We start from the raw sequence: 24,489 nt of genomic DNA on the forward strand, positions 1-24,489 counted from the left end.
ACTGGAAAAGTCCTCCCCTGGATCCTCCACCTTTTTTTGGCTTCTCTCCACAGGCGAGACAGCACAGGACCACCCCTGGATCAGTAGGCCCCAAGGCATTCCTGGGCCCACACTCTCAGCTGCGAAGCCTGGGGCCAGCCGGGCCCCGAGGCGCAAGACCATGCAACACAGACCCCAGGCCAGGAGGGCCCTGGGGTTGGGATCACGGACCCCGGAAAACAAACCAAAAAAAATGGCGTCGGTACCTTAAATACCCTCTCCCAGAAGGCAGAGCAGGGAAACCACACCCACTGAACCATTTCCGAGCAAGCGGCGGCATTCAATGCATCCAGCCTGCTGCTGTTCCACACCCACCGACTTTGACAGCGACACCTACGGTCAGGTGGGAATCAGTGCGACCCAGATGGACCGGTACAGAAACCAGAACTTTTAGAGAAATCAGTCTGAGCCAAACTACAGCTTCAGATAATTAAATTTGAAAAAAAAAAACAATAGTGTCTGCTCATCAGGAGCAGGGCGCTACATATATATATATATATATATATATATATATATATATATATATATATATATATATAGCAGTGATAATTAGAGTAATGGCACAGAATTCTACAGATGATGATGAGATTCAGCCTGTAATGATGAAACACGATGCAGCATACAGTATAGGAAAATGTACTTAATCAGAAAGTGATAGCCGGTCGGCCTCAACCTTCTCTGATTGCTTGAATAATGCGGTAATGATTGGCGGTGATCAGGAGAAGAGCTCACACAAGAGAATAATTAGCTTTTGGCTAAAATGAGAACTCCTCTGTAAGACTGGCTTTGTCCTTCTTCTGTTTCAGATTCGGCTGGTTGGAGGAAGGTCAAGTGAAGAGGGGAAGGTGGAAGTACAGATGGTCATTAAAGGTGTGAAGAAGTGGGGAGCGATGTGCGGAGAGCTCTGGGGCATGAATGAAGCCATGGTCGCTTGTCGACAGCTGGGGCTCGGCTTTGCCAATCATGCGATACAGGTATTAAAGTTTATCTAAACCCAAGACCAAAAACGGGCCGTAATGTAGAATACTAGTCCTTGGTAGTGGCGTAACTAGAACCTTCAGGGCCCCCCTGGTGCAAGAAACTATGAAGGGAAGGGCCCTTCACTCTGAGATCAGTGGTGGAACACCAAGGCCCGGCTGTAAGTGTGACCTTTTGTAGTTTCGTCACTGGTGTCGGTAGTTTTTTATTTTTGTTATTTTTTTTATTCTTTTTTTGTGCTTTTTTTATTGGTTTCTTTTTTACAATATTATTATTATTATTCTTTTTTGAAACTATGAAGGGAAGGGCCCTTCACTCTGAGATCAGTGGTGGAACACCAAGGCCCGGCCGCAAGTGTGACCTTTTGTAGTTTCGTCACTGGTGTCAGTAGTTTTTTATTTTTGTTATTTTTTTTATTCTTTTTTTGTGCTTTTTTTTATTGGTTTCTTTTTTACAATATTATTATTATTATTATTTTTTTTAACTATGAAGGGAAGGGCCCTTCACTCTGAGATCAGTGGTGGAACACCAAGGCCCGGCCGCAAATGTGACCTTTTGTAGTTTCGTCACTGGTGTCAGTAGTTTTTTATTTTTATTTTTTTAATTATTTTTTTGTGTTTTTTTTATTGGTTTCTTTTTTACAATATTATTATTATTATTTTATTTTTTTACGGAGCTCTGTTGGGGGGCTTTGGTGAAATATCAGGAGTCTAAACAAACCCCTGACATCTCCCCTTTTGAGACAGAGAAAGGAGACTGAGGACACAGCCCTCAATCTCCATCTCTGCAGCCTCAGCTGCACAGAATGAATGTCCAGGGATGGTTCTGAAAAGAGGCTTCCTGTTCATTCACCAAAAACCGAAGCATAGGAAACACAGTTTGCTATGCCTCAGTTATGAATGGACAAAGTCAGTGATTGGTACGGATCGCAGACTCTTCACCCTGACAGAACCCGGTGGCAGAGGGGAGGGGGGAACCCGGTGGAGTTAGAGGGCGGGCACACAGGTGGGGCAGCAGAAAGAAACTGGATAAGAGGAGCGGGGGGAGGGGGCGGCTGCATATAGAGGAAACAATCTCTCTATTTTCCTCCAGGCTGAATGCCTACAGAAGGGAAGGTTGGAGAAGTGGGTATTAAGTGGCTGCAGGAGGAAAATAGAGAGATCGGTTCCTCTATATGCAGCTGCCCCCGCCGCTCCTCCTGTCCAGGTGTACAGGGGAGCCGCACAGGCCCCCTGGACCATGGGGCTGGGTCGAAATTGCGACCCCCTGTGACCCCTGTAGGTACGCCCCTGGTCCTTGGTGTGGTGGCTGCATTTGTTTTCTATAGTCAAGCTTCCTTTCCTTTATTTTCACCTGATGACCCCCAAAAAAGAAAGAGAAACAGTAGGGAGGATGGTTTACTAAAATGTACTGTGTGCTGCATTTGCATGTGATCTCTGCTGTTCGTTCGCTATATAAGATTGGCAAAATGCTGTCAAGTGACCCGATTAATATGTCTATGTGATGTGACTGGAATGTCATATATACTCAAGTATAAGCCGAGTTTTTCGGCACATTTTTTTGTGCTGAAAATGCCCCCCTCCCTCGGCTTATACTTGAGTCAAGCACTTTTCTGCAGCAGAGAATGACATTTTTCCGACCTGACTTTAGGGCCCCATATCTCGGGGCCACTTGGCGCTAGGAACCCCAAATTTGGTGTGCACGCCCAGCGGAACTAGCACTACAACATATCCAGAGGTTCATAGCACCAAGTGGCCCCCGAGATATGGGCCCAAAAGTCGGTTAGGAAAATGTCATTCTCTGCTGCAGAAAAGTGCTTGAAATTTTCCCAACCGACTTTGGGGGCCCGTATCTTGGGGGTCACTTGGTGCTAGGAACCCCCAGCTTTGGATATGTTGTAGTGCTAGTTGCACTGGGTGTGCATGCCAAATTTGGGGTTCCTACCCTGTTCCCCCGAAAATAAGACCTAGCGTGATTGTCGGTGATGGCTGCAATATAAGCCCTACCCCCTTAAATAAGCCCTACCCTGTTTCCGCGAATATAAGCCCTGCCCTGAAAATAAGACCTACAGGGACTTTAACTAGGGATTATTAGGGGGGGTAGGGCTTATATTGCAGCCATCACCGACAATCACTCTAGGTCTTATTTTCGGGGAAACAGGGTAGCACCAAGTGGCCCCGAGATACGGGGCCCCAAAATTGGTCAACTGTGTCCATCTGCAGCAATGTCATTTCAGGGACCCTTTGGGTCCAGAGACCCCAAATTTTGGCTGCAGCTAGGGGGCATCTAGGAACCATTAACTACCAAGTTTGAAGTTTCGGGGGACCTGTGGCTGCAAATGGGCACAGCGAGGCATGCAAATGGGAACAGCGAGGCATGCAAATGGGCACAGCGAGGCTGCAAATGGGCACAGTGAGGCTGCAAATGGGCACAGTGAGGCTGCAAATGGGCACAGTGGGGCTTGCAAATGGGAACAGTGAGGCTGCAAATGGGCACAGTGAGGCTTGCAAATGGGCACAGTGGGGCTTGCAAATGGGCACAGTGAGGCTGCAAATGGGCACAGTGAGGCTTGCAAATGGGCACAGTGGGGCTTGCAAATGGGCACAGTGAGGCTGCAAATGGGCACAGTGAGGCTGCAAATGGGCACAGTGAGGCTTGCAAATGGGCACAGTGAGGCTGCAAATGGGCATTGTTGACCCTCTTTTCCACTTGCAATAGCTGCGCATTTCTCACCCTAGGCTTATACTCGAGTCAATAAGTTTTCCCAGTTTTTTTGCGGTAAAATTAGGTGCCTCGGCTTATATTCGGGTCGGCTTATACCCAAGTACATATGGTAATATCAGTAAAGTGCAGCAATCCTAACTTTCTGTGTGGACATCCCTTTCCCTGGATATAACGACAATGGCCGCGAATGTTGTGAGGAGGGCCCTGGCATGGAGATGGGCACAAGATGGCGGAGGGTCAAAACCTCGAACAGGAGGGTTGTTTTTCTGGTAACAATAAGAAACGGGGCAGTGACTTGTGCTCTAGGCCCCATTACTATCTATTATTAGCCCCCCCCCCCCCTTACATGTAGCTGATTATTTAATGAAATGGTATATTCTGAATCTGTATGACTACCGATAAATAATCCAAACTGCATCGCATTATTTCTGTTCTGCAGGAGACGTGGTATTGGCGGGGTACTCAGGGGGCAGAGGACATCGTCATGAGTGGCGTGCGTTGCTCTGGCACAGAGCTGTCGATTCAGCAGTGTCGTCACCATAGTGTTGTCCATTGTCCCCGAGGAGGGGGTCATCGATCGGCAGGCGTTAGCTGTACAGACCGTAAGTCCTGAATACCAACCCTTGACCCATCATGGCCGGGGGTTGCTCATACTTCACTATGAAGCTGTAGTCATGTTTTGTATAAGCGGCTCTTGATTTAGAGTGTATCTGGGCAAGAATAGGAAGCGTTTGGTGGACATGGGCTTATGTTTTTAAGCTTATCACATCCCAGCAGACTGGTTGACGTAACTGGGTTTTATGTCCTTTTCTAGATGCTCCAGACCTCATACTGAATGCACAGCTGGCTCAGGAGTCGGCCTACCTGGAGGACCGTCCCCTTCACATGCTGGAATGTGCCCATGAAGAGGAGTGTCTGTCCAAATCAGCGGACGACATGTCCTGGCCATACGGACATCGAAGACTCCTCCGCTTCTCATCAGAGATACACAATATTGGGAGGTCTGACTTCACCCCAAGAAATGGGAGGCACACCTGGGTCTGGCATGAATGTCACAGGTAGGACCTGGCTACAGATGTACAATGGAAGACTTCCATGAACACAATGTTAGATGGAACTACTGCTTCCCCCCCTAAACAGATAGGGATGGGTTGTAGATGGTGATTCACCGTGAACTCTGGCTGATCACCGTAGGTCAGGGCCGGTGCTACCACTAGGCAAACTAGGCAGCCGCCTAGGGCACACTGCTGCCTAGGGCGCCAGGCCCCTGGTGTTCCTACTCTCTTCAGCAAGCATCAGCAGGCAGCCGCTGCTCCGTTCGGACATAGTGTCAGAGGCACCGCGGCGGCAGAGGACTGTGTCTGTCCTGACTCCCAAATGAATGGAAGAATTTGATGGGCGCTTCATTAAAAAGGTAAGGTATACATGGGCAGGACAAAAGGGGTGGAGTCATGGGGTGGAGCCAAGGGGGCGTCAAAATTAGGTTTTGCCAAGGGTGTCAAAAATCCTTGCACCAGCCCTGCCGTAGGCTGAAACAACCTGCTTTCCAACTTGCAGAAGTGAACCCCAGTTGGTGCAGGAAGTAGTCATACATTCAGTGGCAGGATTACTACCGCTGGTAAATGTGACCGCTTCCTGCTCAGGGGCGTGCCTCAACCCCCCTCCTTGTAGGTTGCTAGGATGCTGGCAGTCACCTGCGACCTAGCAACCAAGGACACTGTGTGGGCAAGCAAGCAAGTACATCACTGGTTGCTAGGGTGTTGGAGGCCCCACAGTCATTGGTTGTTATGGTGCACCTCATAATGAGAGGGGGCGGGGCCGGGTCATGGCTCTGTGCAGTAGTATATTGAGGTTTTGCGCTGTCCCAGGCCTGACTAAACTCGTGCACCCCCTAATTCAAATATGATCCACCCCTTCCTCTGAAGGCCACACCCCTTGCTGTTTAAGACCCACCCTGAAATTTTCGAGTGGGGACACTAGTTCTGAGGGCCGGGGGGGGGGGGGGGCAATGGATTCTCTTAATTTTCATAGATTTCCTCTCAGCTTGTTTAGCTGCGGGGCAGGAAGTGAAGGGAAATCTCTGCAATGGGACAGGGATGGTAAAAAATAAACAGCACAAGCCGGCGGGGACTCTTTCCGAGCTGCACCCCCCCCCCCCGCAAAGCGCTGCCCCAGGCCTAGGCCAGGATACAGCGATGGCTCTCTGTGCAAATGGAGACACAGAGCCGCGGCTCGGGGACGAGCCTACTTGGGTGTCCCCATAGCAAGCTGCTTGCTCTGGGGGCAGGAGGACATTCTTCAGGATAACATGCCGCCGCGCGCCCATGGTGGCGATCGGTGGAGCGGTGTGTCAGTCTGACATACCGCTCCACCGATCTCGGTAAAGAGCCTTCGGCGGAGGCTCTTTACCACGTGATCAGCCGTGTCCAATCACAACTAATCACAATGTAAACAAGAAAAGCCGTTAATCGGCTTTTCTTCACTCGTGTCTGACACAATGAGCACAGACCCCCCCCCCCCTCGTCAGGAGAGCCGGCAATTGGGGGGGGGGGGTCTGTGCTCATTGTTTATCAGCGCAGCCTCCCCCCTCGGATGCCCACACTAGACCACCAGGGAAGCCCCCAGGACCACCAGGGAAGTGGGCAACATGTGGGTGGCGAGGTATGTACTCCATGGCCATCCACAGGTACAAATGAATGCCCAATCTGTGCCAATCAGTGCCCACAAATGGGCACTGACTGGCACCATCATGAAACAAATTAAATCAGCAATGCCACCCATCAGTGTTATCAGTGCCACCCATCAGTGTCCAGCAGTGACACCATCAGTGCCCATCAGTGCCCACCTATCAGTGCCCATCAGTGCCCACCTATTGGTGCCCATCAGTGCCCATCTGTGCCACCTATCAGTGCCACCCATAAGTACCCATCAGTGCCCATCTGTGCCACCTATCAGTGCCACCCATAAGTACCCATCAGTGCCACCTATGAGTGCCCACCAGTGCCACCTATCAGTGCCCATCAGTGCCATGTATCAGTGCCCACCAGTGCCGCCTATCAGTGCTCATCATCAGTGCCCATCAGTACCACCTCATTGGTGCCACCTCATCAGTGCCCATCAGTGCCGCCTTATCAGTGCCCGTCAGTACAGCCATATCAGTGCCCATCATTGAAGAAGAAAACGTACTTATTTACAAAAAAATTTAACAGAAACAAAGAAAAACTTGTTTTTTTTTTTCACAATTTTCGGTCTTTTTTTATTTGTTGCACAAAAAAAAAAAAAAATTGCAGAGGTGATCAAATATCACCAAAAGAAATCTCTATTTGTGGGAACAAAATGATAAAAAAATAGTTTGGGTACAGTGTAGTATGACCGCACAATTGTCATTCAAATTGCGGCAGCGATGAACGCTGAAAAATGGCCTGGGCGGGAAGGTGTCTAAGTGACCCCCCCCCCGGTATTGAAGTGGTTAATTATACTTATATCTAAGTTTATTTTCTTTGTGGTTTTTTTCTTCAACTTTTATTCTAGATCTAGACAAAAACATGAAAGAAAAAAAAAAACACAAAAAATGAGGCGGACTCAATGGTCACGTCTTTTTTTTTTTCTGGCATCACTCTTCCATGTTTCAAATGATGCTGTGCAAAAAAAAAAAAATTCAAAAATGATGTGGTGTTACCCCCTCCCCCCCAGAAAACCAATCTGTCCCCATAATATATCATCATCACAATAGTAGACAATAGACACAATAGTAACTTTTTGGTTTTGAACATTTTGCTTATTCATAGATGCATGCCAAAGGCCATAAGTTTCTCACTTAGTTACAAAGAATATAAACATTTTTTTTTCCTGTAAAATCGGATCATAACCACATTATGTCAGAAGAAGTTATATTGTGTACGGGGCTTTTTTCAGCTGCAGGGGGAAAGGAGTTTCTGCACCTCCTGCAGTGAATGTATGTGATAGCAAGGGGTGCTGGGATGTTCTGGACGGTCCATTGATGCTGGCTGCTGGAGGATCTATTGTTGAGGGAGGTGTCTATTGTTGCTGGGGGAGGGAATCTAATGTTGAGGGAGGGGTCTATTGCTGCTGGGGGAAGGATCTACTGTTGAGGGCGTGGTCTGTTGTTGCTGGGGGAGGGATCTACTGTTGAGGGATGGGTCTATTGTTGCTGGGGGAGGGATCTACTGTTGAGGGAGGGGTCTATTGTTGCTGGGGGGTCTACTGTTGAGGGTGGGGTCTATTGTTGCTGGGGGAGGGAATCTACTGTTGAGGGAGGGGTCTATTGTTGCTGGGGGAGGTAATCTACTGTTGAGGGAGGGATCTATTGTTGCTGGGGGGTCTACTGTTGAGGGTGGGGTCTATTGTTGCTGGGGGAGGGAATCTACTGTTGAGGGAGGAGTCTATTGCTGCTGGGGGAGGGATCTACTGTTGAGGGCGTGGTCTGTTGTTGCTGGGGGAGGGATCTACTGTTGAGGGATGGGTCTATTTTTGCTGGGGGAGGGATCTACTGTTGAGAGAGGGGTCTATTGTTACTGGGGGAGGGAATCTACTGTTGAGGGAGGGGTCTATTATTGCTGGGGGAGGGAATATACTGTTGAGGGAGGGGTCTATTGTTGCTGGGGGTCTACTGTTGAGGGTGGGGTCTATTGTTGCTGGGGGAGGGAATCTACTGTTGAGGGAGGGGTCTATTGCTGCTGGGGGAGGGAATCTACTGTTGAGGGAGGGGTCTATTGTTGCTGGGGGGGTCTACTGTTGAGGGTGGGGTCTATTGTTGCTGGGGGAGGGAATCTACTGTTGAGGGAGGGGTCTATTGCTGCTGTGGGAGGGATCTACTGTTGAGGGAGTGGTCTATTGTTGCTGGGGGAGGGATTTACTGTTGAGGGAGGGGTCTATTGTTGCTGGGGGAGGGAATCTACTGTTGAGGGAGGGGTCTGTTATTGGTGGGGGAGGGAATCTACTGTTGATGGAGGGGTCTATTGTTGCTGGGGGGATCTACTGTTGAGGGAGTGGTTTATTGTTGCTGGGGGGATCTACTGTTGAGGGAGGGGTCTATTGTTGCTGGGGGAGGGAATCTACTGTTGAGGGAGGGGTCTGTTATTGGTGGGGGAGGGAATCTACTGTTGAGGGAGGGGTCTATTGTTGCTGGGGGAGGGAATCTACTGTTGAGGGAGGGGTCTGTTATTGGTGGGGGAGGGAATCTACTGTTGAGGGAGGGGTCTATTGTTGCTGGGGGAGGGAATCTACTGTTGAGGGAGGGGTCTATTGTTGCTGGGGGAGGGATCTACTGTTGAGCAAGGGGTCTATTGTTACTGGCTGCTGGAGGGTGTATTAATGCTGGCTCTTGGGAGATCTATTATTGCTGGTGGGTGTCTATTGTTCTTGGGGTGGATTTGTTATTATGGGGTATTTTGTTGCAGGGGGGGGGGTCTGTTGTTGTCGGAAGGATCTATTGTTGCTTGGGGGGTGGGGGTGGGGGAGGACTACTGTTGATGGCTGCAGGGGATATTTTACTGATTTTTTTATATTATCCTTAAAGTGGAGGGCCACCCTAAAAAAAAGAAAAAATACATTAATATTCGTATTTCACGAATATTAATGTATTTATTTTTATTTTTTAGGGTGGCCCTCCACTTTAAGGATAATAAAAAAAGCAGTAAAATATCCCCTGCAGCCATCAACAATAGTCCTCCCCCACCCCCCCAAGCAACAATAGATCCTTTTACTCACCAGAAACCCCTGTTGCTAGGCAGTCTTCCTAATCTGCCTCTTCCTATTCCGCAGCGCTGTTTCTTCAATTCTTCCTCCTTGGCGAGCGTCCCTCGTAGTATTCTGGGACGTGTGTGTGTGTCCCGGGAAACAACGGGGGCCAGTCACAAATGCGTGCAAGGCTCCACTGCCTGTTTCCCTTAGTCAAGATGGCGGCGCCAGCCACCGATCTGATGGATGGATCGGCCTCGGGGCGGCTGACATCACTGTAGTATATATGTGTGTATATATATATATATATATATATAAAATATTATATTATATTATATATATATATATATATATATATATATATATATATATAAAATATTATATTATATATATATATATATATATATATATTATAATATATATATAATATATATATATATATATATATATATATATATATATAATATAATATAATATTTTATATATATATATATATATTTACATATAAATATGTAACAATCAGTATTTTTTGCTAGAAAATTACTTAGAGCCCACAAACGTTATATATATATATATATTTTTTTAAAACAGAGGCCCTAGAGGAAAAATTGGTGGGTTTAGGCAATTTTTTTTTTTTTATGTCACACAGGATTTCCGCAATGATTTTTCAAACGCATTTTGTTGGAAAAAATACATTTTTTTTATTTTATTTTAACGCAAAAAAAAAACACAATACATAACCCAAATACTATCTATAGGCAGCACTTTAAAAGCCTTATGCCCTGTACACGCGGTCGGATTTCCCGACGCAAGAAATGTGCGATCGGATCGTGTTGTCGGAAAATCGTGCGTGGGGCTCCATCTGACTTTTTTCCGTCGGCATTTCCGACACACGACGTTTGAGAGCAGGATCCAAAATTTTCTCGCCAGCAAAATCCGATCGTTTTGAAATTCTGATCGCGTGTGGATGATTCCGACGGACAAAGTGCCGCGCATGCTCAGAATAAATTACGAGACGAAAGCTATTGGCTACTGGTCCCCGTTTATAGTCCCGTCGTCCGCGCTCTACGTCACCGCGTTCTGAACGATCGGATTTTCCGACAACGTTTGTGCGTACCGTGTGTATATGCAAGACAAGTTTGGGCCAAAATCCGTCAGAAAAACAAAAAATCGGACGGATTTTGTCGTCGGAATGTTCCGACCCGTGTGTACGGGCAGGGGCGTAACTATAGGGGGTGCAGCAGTCGCTACCGTAACTGGGCCCTGTGCTGCAGGGAGCCCATGCAGCCCCCTCTACATATGGCCGGCAGCAGCATAGGCAGCTAGGGGTACCAGTGCACCATGAACACGGGTGGCTGGAGGTGGAGGGTGACTAGCAGAGCTCCATGCTCGACTATCGCACTGGCTGCTCTTTAGTTGTGCATTCCCCGCATGACCTGTGTCCTCGGCCGGCTCCTCAGAGTACCCCTCTCCTGCTCCATGCATTGCTGCTCAGTCCGATGTCTGTTCTCCCCAGCCAGATGGGGCACCTAAAAAAATAAAATAATAAAAAAAAAACTACTGATGCCAGTGGTGGAACTACAGGGCTCACAAAGGTCATACTGTACCTGTGACCACACCCTGGAGTTCCACCGCCGGACTCGGAGGGAAGGGCCCTGGCTGTGGTTCAGGGGGGCCTTCATGGTTTCTTGCATCGGGGCCCTGAAGGTTCTAATTACGCCACTGTGTACGGGGCATTATGCTGCGTAAACACGATCGGACATTCCGACAACGAAATCCTGGAAAGTTTTTTTTTCCCGACGGATGTTGGCTCAAGCTTGTCTTGCGTATACACACGGTACGCACAAACGTTGTCGGAAAATCCGATCGTGTGTACGCAGCATTACAGGCTGTACAAATGATGTGCAATCGTCTGCGGGACGATCACTGCTTGTGTGCCTGCGGGATCAAATCACGTGCACAGGCATTGGTGGATGGTGGCACTTTCATTATTTTTTTTTATTTATATTTATTTATTTACTCTGACGCTTTAAATTTTTATATATGTGTGTGTGTGTGTGTGTGTGTGTGTGTGTGTGTGTGTGTGTGTGTGTGTGTGTGTGTGTGTGTGTGTGTGTGTATATATAATTATTTTTATTTTTTTTATTATTATTACTTTTATTGCTGTCGCAAGAAATGTAAACATTATAAGTGACAGCAACAGGCAGTGACAGGTACTCTTTACGGAGAGATCTGGGGTCTATAGGACCCAATCGGTTCCGTCAAACCTGCTGGTAACAGTGTTTCATACATCTTCATTCTTTGTGTTATTGAACCCAAGTATGCATATAAAGGGTTAATCCAAGAAATATTTCCCTACAAAAATTTTTTTTAAATAAATAGAATAGAATAGAATAACGCAGAGATCTCATAAATAACAGAATCGGAGGCTCAGCTGTTCCCAAAGGTACGCCATAAAATATGCGCTAATTACTGAACAAACACAACTGCAGGTGTGGAAGAATACGTATTGGGGGGAGAGGGGGAGGAATATTGAGATAGCGCTGGATCCCGGTTGGCTCAGCAGAGTTAGAGCAGCGAAAGGAAAAATTTATTGCATTTTTATTTATTTATATTACTTATTTATTTATTTCATTTTTATTTAATCTATTTACGTTATTTTTTGTTTATTTATTTTATTTGTATTGTACAAAACTATAGTTGTAAAGTGGATGTCAACTTTAAGGCGCTGTCCACAGGGGGGCGCACTACAGCGTATAGTGAAACAAAAGCAAAAAGGGTGCAAAGGCCTCATTATTATATATTACCCAATTACCACTTTATTAGAATAAAAGAGTGCCAATACTACATTCATCACAAATTGCCAAAGGCTGAAGGGCCAATGCAGGGACATTTTTCCTTACAGTGACACCACAAAGCCCGAGACTTTTTTTTCTCTTATGGTGACACCACTGACTAAGGCCGCGTACACACGGGCGGACTATCCGTCCAACTAAGTCCGTCAGACAATCCGACGGACAGTCCGTCCTACTTTCGAATGAACGGACTTGACCACACACGATGAACAGACAGTCCGCCGAAAGTTTGCGCGATGACGTGTACAGCACGTACGACGGGACTAGAAATACGACGTCCAATACACTGCAATGCAACCTTCGGCCGTGTAAATCCTTTCTGAGCATGCGCCATACTTAGTCCGTCCAACTTGCCTACTCACGAGCGGACTGTCCGCTGAAACCAAGTTTGGACGGACAATATTACGGAAATTCCGAAAGACTAAGTCCGCCAGACTGTCCGCTGAAAAAGTCCGCTGAAGCCCACACACGAGCGGATTGTCCGCTGAAACACGTTTCAGCGGACTAAGTTGGACGGACAATCCTCTCGTGTGTACGCGGCCTAAGGCATTTTTTTTTCCTTTCAGTGACACCACTGATGTAGGGACATTTTTTTTCCTACAGTGACACCACAAACACAGGGGCATTTTTTCTTCCAGTGACACCATTGACCTGGGGATATTTTTCCTTTTAGTGACACTACTGATGCAGGAACATTTTTCCTTTCGGTGACACCACCAATGTAGGATTACTTTTTCCTGTGGTGACACCACTGACTAAGGCATTTTTTTCCATTCAGTGACACCACTGATGCAGGGACATTTTTTCCTACAGTGACACCACAGACCCATGGACATCTTTTCTTCTATTGAAACCGCTGACTTGGGCATTTGTTCTTCTGGTGACACCACTGACTTGAGCATTTGTTCTGTTAACACCACTGACTTGGGCATTTGTTCTTCTGGTGACATCACTGGCTTGGGCATTTGTTCTTCTGGTGACACCTCTGACTTGGGCATTTGTTCTTCTGGTAACACCACTGACTTGGGCATTTGTTCTTCTGGTGACACCACTGACTTGGGCATTTGTTCTTCTGGTGACACCACTGACTTGGGCACTTGTTCTTCTGGTGAAAACCACTGACTTGGGCATTTGTTCTTCTGGTGACACCACTGGCTCGGGCATTTGTTCTTCTGGTGACACCACTGGCTCGGGCATTTGTTCTTCTGGTGACACCACTGACTTGGTAATTTGTTCTTCTGGTGACACCACTGACTTGGTAATTTGTTCTTCTGGTGACACCACTGACTTGGGCACTTGTTCTGGTGAAAACCACTGACTTGGGCATTTGTTCTTCTGGTGACACCACTGACTTGGGCATTTGTTCTTCTGGTGACACCACTGACTTGGGCACTTGTTCTGGTGAAAACCACTGACTTGGGCATTTGTTCTTCTGGTGACACCACTGGCTCGGGCATTTGTTCTTCTGGTGACACCACTGACTTGGTAATTTGTTCTTCTGGTGACACCACTGACTTGGTAATTTGTTCTTCTGGTGACACCACTGACTTGGGCACTTGTTCTGGTGAAAACCACTGACTTGGGCATTTGTTCTTCTGGTGACACCACTGACTTGGGCATTTGTTCTTCTGGTGACACCACTGACTTGGGCACTTGTTCTGGTGAAAACCACTGACTTGGGCATTTGTTCTTCTGGTGACACCACTGACTTGGGCATTTGTTTTTCTGGTGACACCACTGACTTGGGAATTTCTTCTTCCAGTGACACCACTGACTGGCATTTTTTCCTTTTCAGTGACGCCACCCATGCAGGCACCAAAGGCATTTTCTCCTTTGCCAAATATTTTTCCACTGATCTTAAACTTTTTCCGTTAGATGCAGTGTACCACAAACATCACCAACATTTTAACCCCATCCCCTCCTCCATCCAAATGGGGGAGGGGGGGGGGGGTGGGGTGTCCAATAAGGGGGAGGTTGTGGGGTGCATAAGCGGGTGGGTACGAAGTGTTCCTAAGGCCATGGGCATTGTATGATCTTCTCCCAGCATCGCATAGAAGTGCAGAGTATTAGTCACGGACACATCCGCCATTGTTCTTCATGGACCTCATCCATATACAGCTGGAGATTGGGAACTCCGGTTCTCTGCAGAATTGTAACTCGTCTGTCCAGCAAGGACAGAGAGTCGGGTTCTGGTCTCATCGGCTGTACGGCGGAGATATCCACAACCCATTCAATAGGATATTTGTGGCTCTATTACAATACCTGCGATTTTCTTTTCAAATAGATCATGAATAGGAAGCTGATTAGACTGAGCCCCTCGGCAGATAATTGTACGTCTCCAATTTGGGCTTTAGAAATAAAAAGAAGTTCTCGTCTTCGTTTCCCCCCCCCCCCCCCCCCCCCAATAATAATGAACAGTCTTCCCTAGTGTGATTCCGCTGGCTTATTGTCATACATATTATACGGACTCCTGCTGTGAGCCGGAACGTGCGGCCGTGTGAACCCAGCCTAAAGAGGCAATACTCAGTTTAAAGGGTAATGCCATATTAATGGCGAAAAAAAAAGCAGATAAAAAAAATATATATATATCATATCATATACAATTGCTACACAAGTCACATTGTAATTAAATGTTATTAACCCCTTGACCTCCAGAAGGTTTGACCCCCTTTCATGACCAGGAAATTGTTTTGCTATTCAGCACTGCACTACTTTACCGGTAATTGCACGGTCATGCAACACTGTGTCCAAATGAAATTTAAATATTTTTTTTTCATAAAAATAGAGCTTTCTTTTGATGATGTTTGACCACCACTGTTTTTTTTTTGGTTTTTTTTTTTACTTTTTTATTATATGAATGAATGAATGACTTGTATAGCGCTACCTATACGAGTCATTTATTCATTCATTCATATAATAAAAAAGTAAAAAAAAATATATATATATAAATGAAAAAATACTTTTGAAAAAAAAAAACAATATTTTCTACTTTCTGTTATAAAACATTTTCAATAAAATCTGATTTCTTCAAAAATGTAGGCCAAAATGTATTCTGCTACATAACAACCATGGTGCTGGGATAATTGAAGCGCCAACACCAGGTGTTTGGAGCATCTTTATCTGCTGATTGTTAAACTTTCTAGAATACACATATTTCTATTGTTGTGTAGGATCTGGGCCTGCTGTCCCTCCATCCCTCTCTCCATCCCTCTCCCTCTCTCCATCCCTCTCCCCCCCATCCCTCGTTCATCTCAGACGCTAATCACACCACCTTAGAGCCACGCCCACTATTTCACTGAAACCATGCCCATTTTCACCAAGTAGGAGGGGTCAAAAAGGAAGGGCGGGGTCTGGTGCTCCCCCATCCTGAAAATTCACCAGCTGCCAGCTGGCACTGACAGGCTGACCCCCCCACCCCTTAAACCTCTGCAGGAATGCTGGCAGCACTCATACGTCTATTTCCCAAAGACAACCTCTGGATATGATGCTGAGCACGTGACCTCAACTTCTTTGGTGGACCATGGCGAGGCCTGTTCTGAGTGGAACCTGTCCTGTTAAACCTCTGTATGGTCTTGGCCACAGTGCTGCAGCTCAGATTCAGGGCCTTGGCAATCTTCTTATAGCCTAGGCCAGGGGTAGGGAACCTCGGCTCTCCAGCTGTTTTGAAACTACAAGTCCCATGAGACACTGCAAGACCCTGACAATCACAGGCATGACTCCTAGAGGCAGAGGCATGATGGGATTTGTAGTTTCAAAACAGCTGGAGAGCCAAGGTTCCCTACCCCTGGCCTAGGCCATCTTTATGTAGAGCAAGACTTGTTTTTTTTCACATCCTCAGAGAGTGTTTTGTCATGAGGTGTCATGTTGAGTGATAACACCAAATTTAACACACCTGCTCCCCATTCACACCTGAGTTCTTGTATCACTATTGAGTCACATGACACCAGAGAGGGAAAATGGCTAATTGGGTCCAATTTGAACATTTTCCTTTAGGGGTGTACTAACCTTTGTTGCCAGCAGTTTAGACATCAATGGCTGTGTGTTGAGTTATTTTGAGGGGATAGGAAATGTACACTGTTATACAAGCTGTACACTCACTACTTTACATTGTAGACAAGTGTCATTTCTTCAGTGTTGTCACAATATATTTACAAAATGTGAGGGGTGTACTCACTTTTGTGAGATACTGTAGGTCTCGGGCTGCTATCTCATCTTTGATGTTATCTGAGAGACCATGAGAAAAAAAGCAGCAATGAGTTCCTCATTGTTCCAAGTGACCTCAGCTTGCCTGAGTATGGAATTCAATGGCATAATTGGCAACAGTTCTCATATTCTGTTTGATGGACAAGAGGCTTTGGCAGCAGAAGTGGAGCATGGGGGGAACTTCAAATAGCCTTTTAAAGTAAGCTACAAACTCTGGGTTACTCAGGACAATGGGTTTTTGCATCTCCCATAAAGGGTCTAGGCCAGTGATGGCGAACCTTGGCACCCCAGATGTTCTGGAACTACATTTCGCATGATGCTCCACTACACTGCAGAGTGCATGAGCATCATGGGAAATGTAGTTCCAAAACATCTGGGGTGCCAAGGTTCGCCATCACTGGTCTAGGCCAAGGCTCTATCAGAAAGCAAAGAAATAATGAAGCCTACTTTGCTTCTGTCCGTGAGGAACACCTGGGGCAGCATCTCAAAGTATACCCCAACCTGGTTGAGAAACCCTCTGCATTGAACTGGATCGCCCCCAAACTGCCAGGGGAAGCAGAGCAGAACCAGACATACGTCTTAGCCCTTGTACACACGGTCGGACATTCCGACGGAAAATGTCCAATCGGACCGTGTTGTCGGATAATCCAACCGTGTGTGGGCTCCATCGGTTTCCGTCGGAATATCCAACCGACAAAGTTTTAGACAACATGATCCAATCGAACTTTGTCCGATCGCTTGTAGAGAATTCCGATCGGACAAAGTGCCACGCATGCTCAGATCAAATTTCTAGACCAAGGCTATTGGCTACTAGCCTGAACGTAGTCCCGTCGTAATGAAATAACGTCATCACGTTCCGAACGATCAGATTTTCTGACAACTTTGTCAGACCGTGTGTATGCAAAACCAGTTTCGGGCAAAATCCGTCGGACAAAATCCGACAGATTTTGTTGTCGGAATGTCCGACCCGTGTGTACAAGGGCTAACAGAGATAATATTCAAGGCGGGTGCCTGCACAGAGACTGGAGCAGCAGCAGGGGTCGGCCTGCAACACAGGTTGAACCGGAAACAGCCAGGTGAGCAGTGCGAATCAAGAGCGTCTGTAACGCTATGGCAAACTGATCTATGCGGTGATTCTGCTCATTCAACATGGAAAAAATATTACCACTAGGTGGATTGCCTGCGTCTTCTGAATTCATGGCCTTTGCCTACTGTCAGGAACCATGAAACAGGCGGAGACAGAGAATGTAGTAAAAAATTAGGTGACCTTTTAATAAAATGGTAAAAATGGTACAACTTGTAAACGTAGTCAAAACATAACCAGGGTTCGGCAGCCAAATTGGGTAGTCAGAATAAGCCAGGAAATCAGGAAGCCAGAGATCAGTGTAGTCAGAGGCAGCAGGCAGGATCAGGAACCAGAAAGAACGTCAGCCAGGCAAGTCTTCAACGGGAACACAGCAGAGAGTCTCTAGATATGTTGACCAAGATGAAGGCATTGAAGAAATGAACCAGGCAGTTTAAATAGCCAGAAGGGGCTGGCTGTGGGCTTGACTGGCGAGCAGGAGATGATCAACAGGTGAGCCGCTGCAGAACGATGAGTTCCGGCAATTAACCGAGAGCTGAGCAACCTGAGCACAGAGAAGGGAGGGCAGGGAGCCCAGCCCTGACAACAGTAGAAATATTCTCCAAATGTCTAGTTTTTGTAAATTAGTCAGTCTGAGGTATTTAGTAAGAGACATGGTGAGTTTTTTGAAGCTGCAACTTTTTTGTCCAAATTTTTTGGAAAATGGAAAAATTATTTTTTTTATTTTTATATATTATTATTTTTTGTTTTTTTTATACTGTCACCAGTGCAGTACAGCATCATCATATGACTGGTGTGGCGGTGATCAGGAACACTGACTTGTAAAAGTAAGTAAACCACTTGCTGCCAAATCAGGTACCTGGACCTCATTTGGCTTCAAGTGGTTTTACTGGGGTCATGCCTACAGCTGCAGCTGTTTTTTTAGAGCCAACGGTCGGCTTTCTTGTAATAACAATGGCTAAGCAGCTGGTCGGCTGTTATTACAAGCAGCGGGAAGGGAATACCCCTTCCCATGCACAGATGGTATACAGCCTCCCAGAAATGTCATTTCCTGCTTGTGCGATTGGCTCACTGATTTTCCCAGAAGTCTGCACTAAGATACAAGTCAGATTTTGGGCATCCCCCTGCAAGAAAAATTTCATTTTTGGTGAGATCCTCCCAAAGAGAAATGATGTCTAAGGGGACACAGAACCTGCCAAGTTCCTCATTAGATCCCTGCAGGTACAGCAGATGATTGGTAATTATAAGTCACTCCCATTCACTCTGGACATGGCAATGGTGGGACTGCATTTCTGGCAATGGGTGGGTGCTGCATTTCTGGAAATGGGTGGGTGCTGCATTTCTGGCAATGGTGGGGCTGCATTTCTGGCAATGGTGGGTGCTGCATTTCTGGCAATGGTGGGTGCTGCATTTCTGGAAATGGGTGGGTGCTGCATTTCTGGCAATGGTGGGTGCTGCATTTCTGGAAATGGGTGGGTGCTGCATTTCGGGCAATGGTGGGGCTGCATTTCTGGCAATGGTGGGTGCTGCATTTCTGGCAATGGTGGGTGCTGCATTTCTGGAAATGGTGGGTGCTGCATTTCTGGCAATGGTGGGTGCTGCATTTCTGGCAATGGTGGGTAGTGTACTGCATTCCTGGCAGTGGGGGTGTTGCATTCCTGACAATGGTGGGTGTTGCATTCCTGGCAATTTTTGAATGTCCGAAAAAAGCAATGAAATGATAACAAACAAATTTTTTGTCAGTTCACATGTCTATTAGGGATAAGGTTAGGGTTAGAGTTAAGTTTAGAGTTAGGGTTAGCGTTAGGGTTAGAGTAAAATTTAGAGTTAAGGTTAGAGTTACGGTTAGAGTAAGGGTTAAAGATAAGTTTAGAGTTAGGGTTACAGTTAGGGTTAGAGTTAAGTTTAAAGTTAGGGTTAGAGTTAGAGTTAGGGTTAAAGTTAACGTTAGAGTTAAGGTTAGAGTTACGGTTAGAGTTAGGGTTAGAGTTAAGTTTAGAGTTAGGGTTAGAGTTAAGGTTAGGGTTAGAGTTAGGGTTAAAGTTAAGTTTAAAGCGGGAGTCCACCGGGACTCCGCGTTTTTTTTTTTTTTAAAGCCAGCAGCTACAAATACTGCAGCTGCTGACTTTTAAAATAGTGACACTTACCTGTCCAGCGTGCCCGCGATGTCGGCACCCGAAGCCGATCTCTAGGTCGTCTGTCGGGTCCTGCCGCCGCCATCTTGGGTATGGGAATCAGGAAATGGAGCCTTTCGGCTTCATTTCCCGGTTCCCTACTGCGCATGCGCGAATCGCACTGCGCAATAAGGACGCTCCCCGCTGCCTCTGGGATCTGTGTGTTTCCCAGCAGGCAGCGGGGCACTTGCGGGAAGGGGCGGGCACTTGCGGAAAGGGGCGTAAGTTACGCCCCTTTCCGCAGAGAGCTATCCCGGAAGTGGGTGCAGTTACTTGGATTATCCAGGTAACTGCACCCCCCTCCCCCCTGAAAGGTGCCGATTGTGGCACCGGAGGGGGGGAGGGTTCCGATGAGCGGAAGGTCCACTTTAGGGTGGACCTCCGCTTTAAAGTTAGGGTTAGGGTTAGGGTTAAAGTTAAGGTTAGGGTTAGGGTTAGAGTTAGAGTTAGGGTTAAGTTTAGCATTAGGGTTAGGGTTACGTTTAAGGTTAGGGTTAGGGCTAGAGTTAGGGTTAAGTCTGTGAGTCTGCATTTCTGGCAATGGTGGGTGCTGCATTTCTGGCAATGGTGGGTGCTGCATTTCTGGCAATGATAGGTACTGCCAGGGCTGGGCTGGGACAGAAATTTGGCCCTGGAATTCATACAGACCGGCCCCCTTACATCAGAGTGTCCCATCAGCAGCCCCCTTACATCAGAGTGTCCCATCAGCAGCCCCCTTACAACAGAGTCCCATTAGCAACCCCCTTACAACAGAGTCCCATCAGCAACCCCCTTACACCAGAGTCCCATCAGCAACCCCCTTACACCAGAGTCCCATCAGCAGCCCCCTTACACCAGAGTGTCCCATCAGTAGCCCCCTTATACCAGAGTGACCCATCAGCAACCCCCTTACATCAGTGTCCTCCCCCCACATGTACTCACAGTTCTGAAGGCAGCTTCTCTTCTTCCTCTCTCCAGTCATGTGGTAGGGGAGAGAGGAAGGAAAGTCGGCCGGCTGTCTATCTCCCCCTGCAGGCTGGAGGGAGCATAACGCCTAATGCTCTCTCCAGCATATGATGGAAGCTTCTCCTCCTGACAGGCAGGAAATCATGATCACTCACTGTCAGAGAGGAGCGGCTCCAGGACTGCACCAGACCAGCCCACTGAGCCATCGGCCCACCGGGAATCTCCCGGTAGTCCCAATGGCCAGTACATGCCTGGGTACTGCATTTCTGGCAATAGGGGTATATCCAAATAACAGCCTGAGCTCTTTGCTCACACACAGTCACAAAGGCAGGAGAATTCTTGTCAGGCAGTGTATTACTGCTCGAACGAACACACTAAGACCGAATTTTAATGGTTCAAAGAATGTCAGGCAAACTGGTCGGCCCTCACATATGTTCATTTTATCAAATCTGGTCCTCTTTGAAAAAAGTTTGGACACCTCTGGATTAGAGTTAAAGTTAGTTCAAGTCACATCAAAATTGCATCAAAGTAGTGCAGGAACGATATGCTTCCAAAGTCGCATGTTAGGGTTAAGGGTTAGGGTTAGAGTTACAGTTAGGATTAGCAGTAATTGATGGAGTTAGGGTTTAGAGTTAGGGTTGAAGTTAGGGTCAGTGTTAAAGTTAGGGTTAGACTTCGGGATAGAGTTAGGGTTACAGGGGGGGAGGGTTCCGATGAGCGGAAGGTCCACTTTAGGGTGGACCTCCGCTTTAAAGTTAGGGTTAGGGTTAGGGTTAAAGTTAAGGTTAGGGTTAGGGTTAGAGTTAGAGTTAGGGTTAAGTTTAGCATTAGGGTTAGGGTTACGTTTAGGGTTAGGGTTAGGGCTAGAGTTAGGGTTAAGTCTGTGAGTCTGCATTTCTGGCAATGGTGGGTGCTGCATTTCTGGCAATGGTGGGTGCTGCATTTCTGGCAATGATAGGTACTGCCAGGGCTGGGCTGGGACAGAAATTTGGCCCTGGACTTCATACAGACCGGCCCCCTTACATCAGAGTGTCCCATCAGCAGCCCCCTTACATCAGAGTGTCCCATCAGCAGCCCCCTTACATCAGAGTGTCCCATCAGCAGCCCCCTTACAACAGAGTCCCATTAGCAACCCCCTTACACCAGAGTCCCATCAGCAACCCCCTTACACCAGAGTCCCATCAGCAGCCCCCTTACACCAGAGTGACCCATCAGCAGCCCTCTTACATCAGAGTGTCCCATCAGTAGCCCCCTTATACCAGAGTGACCCATCAGCAACCCCCTTACATCAGTGTCCTCCCCCCACATGTACTCACAGTTCTGAAGGCAGCTTCTCTTCTTCCTCTCTCCAGTCATGTGGTAGGGGAGAGAGGAAGGAAAGTCGGCCGGCTGTCTATCTCCCCCTGCAGGCTGGAGGGAGCATAACGCCTAATGCTCTCTCCAGCATATGATGGAAGCTTCTCCTCCTGACAGGCAGGAAATCATGATCACTCACTGTCAGAGAGGAGCGGCTCCAGGACTGCACCAGACCAGCCCACTGAGCCATTGGCCCACCGGGAATCTCCCGGTAGTCCCAATGGCCAGTACATGCCTGGGTACTGCATTTCTGGCAATAGGGGTATATCCAAATAACAGCCTGAGCTCTTTGCTCACACACAGTCACAAAGGCAGGAGAATTCTTGTCAGGCAGTGTATTACTGCTCGAACGAACACACTAAGACCGAATTTTAATGGTTCAAAGAATGTCAGGCAAACTGGTCGGCCCTCACATATGTTCATTTTATCAAATCTGGTCCTCTTTGAAAAAAGTTTGGACACCTCTGGATTAGAGTTAAAGTTAGTTCAAGTCACATCAAAGTTGCATCAAAGTAGTGCAGGAACGATATGCTTCCAAAGTCGCATGTTAGGGTTAAGGGTTAGGGTTAGAGTTACAGTTAGGATTAGCAGTAATTGATGGAGTTAGGGTTTAGAGTTAGGGTTGAAGTTAGGGTCAGTGTTAAAGTTAGGGTTAGACTTCGGGATAGAGTTAGGGTTACAGTTAGAGTTAGGGTTATAGGTAAGGTTAGGGATAGGGTTAGAGTTAGGGTTATAGGTAGGGTTAAGGATAGGGTTAGAGTTAGGGTTACAGTTAGAATTGGGGTTAGAGTTAAGGTTATAGGTAAGGTTGTGGATAGGGTAAGAGTTAGGGATAGGGTTAGGGATAGGGTTAGAGTTGGGGTTAGAGTTAGGGAAAGGGTTAGAGTTAGGGTTATAGGTAGGGTTATGGATAGGGTTAGAGTTAGAGTTGGGGTTATAGTTAGGGTTATAAGTAAGGTTAGGGATAGGGTTAGAGTTGGGGGTTAGAGTTGGGAATAGGGTTGGAGCTAGGGTTATAGGTAGGGTTAAGGATAGGGTTAGAGTTAGGGTTACAGTTAGAGTTGGGGTTTGAGTTAGGGTTATAGGTAAGGTTAGGGTAAGAGTTAGAGATAGAGATAGGGTTAGAGTTGGTGTTAGATTTAGGGTTATAGGTAGGGTTAAGGATAGGGCTAGGGTTAGAGTTAGTGTTAGAGTTTTAGAACATTAGCCCTAGGATTTTACCCTTGCCCTTAGACCTAACCCTAACATTCGACTTTGGACATATAAAGGTTCCTGCACTACTTTGATGGGACTTTGATGCAACTTGAGTGCCAGAGAGTGGAAAGTTGCATCAAAGTTGCACTCCATGAACAGAATTGTCAGACTTTCCTATTAGCCCAAAAATAAGAAAAAATAAGCAAAACATAATTTCTAACATTTACCAAATAAGTTGGGGTTAGAGTTAGGGATAGTGTTAGAGTTAGGGTTACAGTTAGAATTGGGCTTAGAGTTAGGGTTATAGGTAAGGTTAGGGATAGGATAAAAGTTATGGATAGGGATAGGGTTATAATTGGGGTTAGAGTTAGGGATAGTGTTAGGGTTATAGGTAGGGTTAAGGATATTGTTAGAGTTAGGGTTACAGTTAGAGTTGGGGTTAGAGTTAGGGTTATAGGTAAGGTAGAGTTAGGGTTAGAGTTGGGGTTAAAGTTGGGTAAGAGTTGGGGATAGGGTTAGAATTAGGGTTATAGGTAGGGCTAAGGATAGGGTTAGAGTTAGGGTTACAGTTAGAGTTGGGGTTAGAGTTGGGATTAGAGTTTGGGGTTAGGGTTATAGGTAGGGTTAAGGATAGGATTAGAGTTAGGGTTACAGTTAGAGTTGGGGTTAGAGTTGGGATTAGAGTTGGGGTTAGGGTTAGAGTTAGGGTTATAGGTAGGGTTAAGGATAGGGTTAGAGTTAGGGTTACAGTTAGAGTTGGGGTTAGAGTTGGGATTAGAGTTGGGGTTAGGGTTAGAGTTAGGGTTATAGGTAGGGTTAAGGATAGGGTTAAAGTTAGGGTTACAGTTAGAGTTGGGGTTAGAGTTGGGGATAGGGTTAGAGTTAGGGTTATAGGTAAGGTTAGGGTAAGGGTAAGAGTTAGAGATAGGGTTAGAGTTGGGGTTAGCGTTGGGGTTAGAGTTGGGGATAGGGTTAGAGTTAGGGTTATAGGTAGGGTTAAGGATAGGGTTAGGGTTAAAGTTAGGGTTAGAGTTTTAGAACATTAACCCTAGGATTTTACCCTTGCCCTTAGCCCTAACCCTAACATTCAACTTTGGACATATAAAGGTTCCTGCACTACTTTGATGGGACTTTGATGCAACTTGAGTGCCAGAGAGTGGAAAGTTGCATCAAAGTTGCACTCCATGAACAGAATTGTCAGACTTTCCTATTAGCCAAAAAATAAGAAAAAATAAGC

At 46.6% G+C, this 24,489-nt stretch overlaps 1 protein-coding gene across 2 annotated transcripts in view; it reads left to right on the plus strand.

Moving 5' to 3' along the window:
- The window catches only part of LOXL4 (lysyl oxidase like 4), a 216,687-nt gene that overhangs the window by 168,814 nt on the left and 23,384 nt on the right, over positions 1-24,489 (plus strand). For both annotated transcript variants that reach the window (XM_077455712.1, XM_077455713.1), the window contains 3 exons: positions 846-1,013; positions 4,181-4,343; positions 4,556-4,799. In XM_077455712.1, the coding sequence (XP_077311838.1) occupies positions 846-1,013; positions 4,181-4,343; positions 4,556-4,799 (575 nt within the window). The remainder of the gene's footprint in view (positions 1-845; positions 1,014-4,180; positions 4,344-4,555; positions 4,800-24,489) is intronic.

This window comes from Lithobates pipiens, unplaced genomic scaffold, assembly GCF_037356315.1.
Source record: "Lithobates pipiens isolate NorthernLeopardFrog02 unplaced genomic scaffold, aLitPip1_a1.2 Scaffold_25, whole genome shotgun sequence".
In the NCBI taxonomy this organism is placed as follows: Eukaryota; Metazoa; Chordata; class Amphibia; order Anura; family Ranidae; genus Lithobates; species Lithobates pipiens.